Source organism: Arachis ipaensis, chromosome B9 (assembly GCF_059453495.1).
Source record: "Arachis ipaensis isolate K30076 ecotype BB chromosome B9, ASM5945349v1, whole genome shotgun sequence".
Classification (NCBI taxonomy): Eukaryota; Viridiplantae; Streptophyta; class Magnoliopsida; order Fabales; family Fabaceae; genus Arachis; species Arachis ipaensis.
In genome coordinates, this window is record NC_142444.1 from 117,962,227 (window position 1) to 117,967,408 (window position 5,182).

At 42.0% G+C, this 5,182-nt stretch overlaps 1 protein-coding gene and 1 pseudogene across 1 annotated transcript; one reads left to right on the forward strand and one right to left on the reverse strand.

Annotated features, from left to right (window-relative positions):
* Positions 1-291: 291 nt before the first annotated feature.
* LOC148546063 (small nucleolar RNA R71) lies at positions 292-393 on the reverse strand (annotated as a pseudogene).
* Positions 394-4,801: 4,408 nt separating this feature from the next.
* LOC148546064 (uncharacterized) lies at positions 4,802-5,182 on the forward strand. The gene has a single exon (XM_088499129.1). The coding sequence runs from the start codon at positions 4,802-4,804 to the stop codon at positions 5,180-5,182; it is 381 nt and encodes a 126-aa protein (XP_088355255.1).

Genomic DNA, 5,182 nt, shown 5'->3' on the forward strand with positions numbered 1-5,182 from the left:
AACAACTTTGAGTTGAAACCTCAACTCATCACACTTGTCCAGAATAATTGTTCATATGGAGGAGGAGCCCAGGAGGACCCAAACCAACATCTCACTACATTCTTGAGGATTTGTGACACTGTAAAGTCTAATGGTGTGCACCCTGACACCTACAAGCTACTTTTGTTCCCTTTCTCACTCAGAGATAAGGTAGCAAAGTGGTTGGAAGCATTTCCCAAGGAGAGCTTAACCACATGGGATGATGTTGTAAACAAATTTCTAGCAAGATTTTATCCTCCACAGAGACTCAACAAGCTAAGAGCTGAGGTGCAAACTTTCAGACAGCAAGATGGTGAAACACTTTATGAGGCCTGGGAGAGGTTCAAAGATTTGATAAGGAAATGTCCACTGGATATGTTCAATGAGTGGCTGCAACTACACATCTTCTATGAAGGGCTGTCATATGAGTCAAAGCAGGCAGTGGACCATTCTTCCGGAGGCTCACTAAACAAGAAGAAAACCATTGAAGAAGCCATAGATGTCATAGAGACTGTTGTTGAGAATGAGTACTTCTATGCTTCAGACAGAGCTCAAAAGAAAGGAGTAATGGAGCTCAATTCAATGGATGCCCTGCTGGCCTAAAACAAATTGATCACTGCACAACTAGCAGCCTTGGCCAAGAAGATGGAGAATAATCAAGTCTCAGCCATTCAAGCCCAAGCCTCCCAACAAGAAGGAGATGCACCAGAAGTTGAATGTGAATGGGAGAAGGCCAACTATGTGAACAATTCTAGACCACCATATGATCCAAACTCCAAGACATACAACGCAGGTTGGAAGAACCACACAAATTTTGGGTAGGGGAACCAACAAAGCCACAATCAAGATCATACCAAGCCATACCAAGCCAATAAATACCACAATCACAACCCCAACCATCAATCAAGCAATAACAGACCTTACCACAATGTACAAAATACATCATATTATTCCACTCAACAAATACACAACAACCCCCATCAAGACACATCAACCTCAACCATGCAACCATGTGAGATCAAGAGCAACTTTGGGATAGTAGAGGCTGCAATAGCACAACTGTCATCACAACTGACAGGAGCTATTTCCACTCTTTTGGAGAGACAAACACAAGCTGACAAGAGATAGATGCCAACCAAGAAGAGTACAGATCAAACGTGAAGAATCAAGGTGCAGCTATTTCAAAATTGGAAGCACAAGTGGGGATTCTATCCAAGAAAATTCCTATGTCTACATATGCATTTCACAGTGATACCATGGCTAACCCAAGAGGAGAATGCAAGGCCAACACACTTAGAAGTGGAAAAGTTGTAGAAGAAGCAACCCCAAGCCAGAGCAACCAAGAAAAAGGAGCTGCAGAAAAGCCTGAAAACAAGGAAGAAGAGGAGATCCCTGCCCCATCCTAACCAAAGTCAGTCTTGAAACCTTATGTGCCAAAGGCACCATATCCACAAAGGCTGAGGAAGGATGGGAAGGATGGCCAGTTCTCTAGATTCTTAGAGATCTTCAAGAAGCTCCAAATCAACATACCATTTGCTGAGGTATTGGAGCAAATGCCACTCTATGCCAAATTTCTAAAGGAACTCATGACAAGAAAAAGAAACTTGGGAGAAAAAGAGACCATAGTGCTAACTGAGAAGTGTTGTCCCATAATACAAAAGAAGCTACCCTAGAAAATGAAAGACCCAGGGAGTTTTCAAATCCCCTGCATCATAGGAGATATCAACATTGAGAAGACCTTGTGTGACTTGGGAGCTAGCATCAATCTCATGTCCCTATCCATGATGAAGAGGATGAAGATTGAAGAAGCCAAGCCAACAAGAATTGCACTCCAGTTGGCTGACAGAATATTCAAGTTCCCACACGGGGTAGTGGAAGACTTGTTGGTGAAGGTGGAAGAGTTCATTTTCCCAGCTGACTTCGTTGTGCTGGATATGGAGGAAGAGGCTAACACATCAATCATCCTAGGAAGGCCATTCCTAGCTATTGCTGAAGCCATCATTGATGTACAAAAAGGGGAATTAGTCTTGAGATTACATGAAGAGAAAATGGTCTTCAATGTCTTTAAGGCAATGAGTTACCCCAAAGAATCCATAGGAGAATGCATGATGGTGGACACCATAGAACAGATAGTTCAAGGAGTTTTGTAAGAAGAACAATGTGAAGGAACTATTGAGTTAGAGCAGCAAGCATCAAGTGGAGAACTACCACAAGGAACCATGGAGAACTCAATCATGTTGAACCCCAAAGACAGCAAGGAAGTGGAGGCACCAAAACTAGAGCTGAAGATCTTACCAATAAGCTTGAAATATGTATATTTGGGTGACAACAACACTTACCCAGTGATCATCAATTCAAGCTTGAGTAAGGAGCAAGAAGAGGAGCTTATCCAAGTGCTGAAACAATACAAGGATGTTATAGGTTGGACACTTGCAGACTTAAAAGGAATTAGTCCTTCAATGTGCATGCATAAGATCTTACTTGAAGAGGATGCTAAACCGTCAAGACAGCAACAAAGAAGGCTGAATCCAACCATGAATGAAGTGGTCCAAAAAGAAGTGTTGAAGTTGTGGCAAGCAGGGGTGATTTACCCCATCTCAGACAGCCTTTGGGTGAGCCATGTGCAAGTAGTCCCAAAGAAAGGAGGGGTCACTGTTGTGCCAAATGAAAAGAATGAGCTGATACCAACAACAACAATGACTGGCTGGCGCATGTGCATTGACTATAGGAAGCTTAATGAAGCCACCAGGAAGGATCACTTCCCCTTACCCTTCATGGATCAGATGCTTGAAAGATTGGCCGGACATGAATACTATTGCTTCCTAGACGGTTATTCGGGTTACAACCAAATAGTTGTAGACCCCAAGGACCAGGAGAAAACTTCATTTACTTGCTCATATGGTATCTTTGCTTATAGGAGAATGCCCTTTGGATTGTGCAATGCACCTGCAACATTCCAAAGGTGCATGCTCTCCATATTTTCAGACATGATTGAAAGATTTATTGAAGTGTTTATGGATGACTTCTATGTATTTGGTAACTCATATTCTAATTGCTTGCACCACTTAGCCTTGGTGCTAAAGAGATGCCAAGAAACCAACCTTGTTTTAAATTGGGAAAAATGCCACTTCATGGTTACAGAATGGGTAGTTCTTGGTGATAAGATCTCCAAAAGGGGCATAGAGGTGGACAAGGCTAAGGTGGAGGTGATTGAAAAATTACCCGCACCTTGCAATGTCAAAGCAATTAGAAGTTTTCTAGGACATGCTGGTTTCTACAGGAGGTTCATTAGAGACTTCTCCAAGGTTGCCAAACTTTTGAGCAACCTACTTGTCTCTAATGTACCTTTTGTTTTTGATAATGAATGCATGCTAGCTTTTGAGGAACTTAAGAGTAAACTCTCCTCTGCGCCTATTATAGCTCCACCATGCTGGGATTTACCTTTTAAGTTGATGTGGGATGCATCAGATTTTGCTGTGGGTGCTGTTTTAGGACAGAGGAAGGACAAATCGGTGCATGTCATTTATTATGCTAGCAAGGTTTTTAATGAGAATCAAAGGAACTATACCACTACTGAGAAGGAATTACTTGCCATTGTCTTTGCTTTTGATAAATTTAGATCATATCTTATTGGCCCTAAAGTAATTGTATTCACTGATCATGTAGCACTCAAATACTTGCTCACCAAACAAGAGTCCAAGCCCAGACTAATAAGATGGATTCTGCTACTCCAAGAGTTTGACATTGAAATTAAAGATAGGAGTGGAGCAAAAAACAAGGTGGCTAACCACCTATCAAGGATTCCATAAGAAGAAGATGGGGCACACCAAGTTGTAGTGAATGAAAGTTTTCCTGATGAGCAGTTGATGATGATTCAAGAGGCCCCTTGTTTCACAGACATAGCCAACTTCAAGGCTATTGGGGAACTACCAACTAACATCAACAACCATATGAGGAAAAAGCTAGTTAAAGATGCTAAACACTACATCTAGGATGAGCCCTATTTGTTCAAAAAGTGTGCTGATGGAATTTCGAGAAGGTGTATTTCCCATGAGGAAGGGCTAGAAGTGCTTTGGCAATGTCATGGATCTGCATATGGAGGCCATTTTAGTGGGAAAAGAACTGCAGCCAAGGTGCTACAATGTAGGTTCTACTGGCCAACCATTTTCAAAGATGCAAAGGACTTGGTGATAAGATGTGATGAATGCCAAAGGGTTGGTAATCTACCCAAGAGAAATGAGATGTTGCAGAGGTTCATAATGGAGCTAGAATTGTTTGACATGTGGGAATTGATTTTATGGGACCTTTCCCATCCTCATACTCAAACAGTTATATATTGGTGGCTGTAGATTATGTGTCAAAGTGGGTAGAAGCCATAGCCACTCTAACAAATGACAACAAGGTTGTAATGAGCTTTTTGAGGAAGAATATCTTCAGTAGATTTGGAGTGCCTAGAGCTCTCATCAATGATGGAGGAACACACTTCTGCAATAAGCAACTTGAAGCACTCCTCTCTAAGTATGGAGTCAAGAACAAGGTGGCAACTCCATACCACCCACAGACCAACGGGCAAGCAGAGATTTCAAATAGAGAGCTCAAAAGAATCCTTGAAAAAACTGTTGGAAGCTCAAGAAAGGATTGGTCTAAGAAGCTGGATGATGCATTATGGGCCTACAGGACAGTCTTCAAAACACCTATTGGGATGTCTCCATACCAATTGGTGTTTGGTAAGGCTTGTCACTTACTAGTTGAGCTTGAACATAGAGCATTCTGGGCTCTGAAAATGTTGAACTTTGATGAGCAAGCTGCTGGAGAAAGGAGGCTTATGCAACTGAATGAGATGGAGGAGTTTAGGAATAAAGCATATGAGAGTGTAAAGATCTACAAAGAGAACACAAAAAGGTGGCATGATCAGAAGATAGCAAGGAGTGAGTTCACTGAAGGACAAAAGGTGCTGTTGTACAATTCAAGACTCAAGTTCTTCCCTGGAAAGCTTAAGTCTCGATGGTCAAGACCCTTCACCATCCTCAAAGTGTTCCCTTATGGCCATGTAGAGCTTATGGAAGACAAAACACAAAGAACCTTCACTGTGAATGGCCATAGACTCAAGCATTACCTAGGGGACTCACTGGATGAGAAGAGAGTGAGCTATAACCTCAGCTAA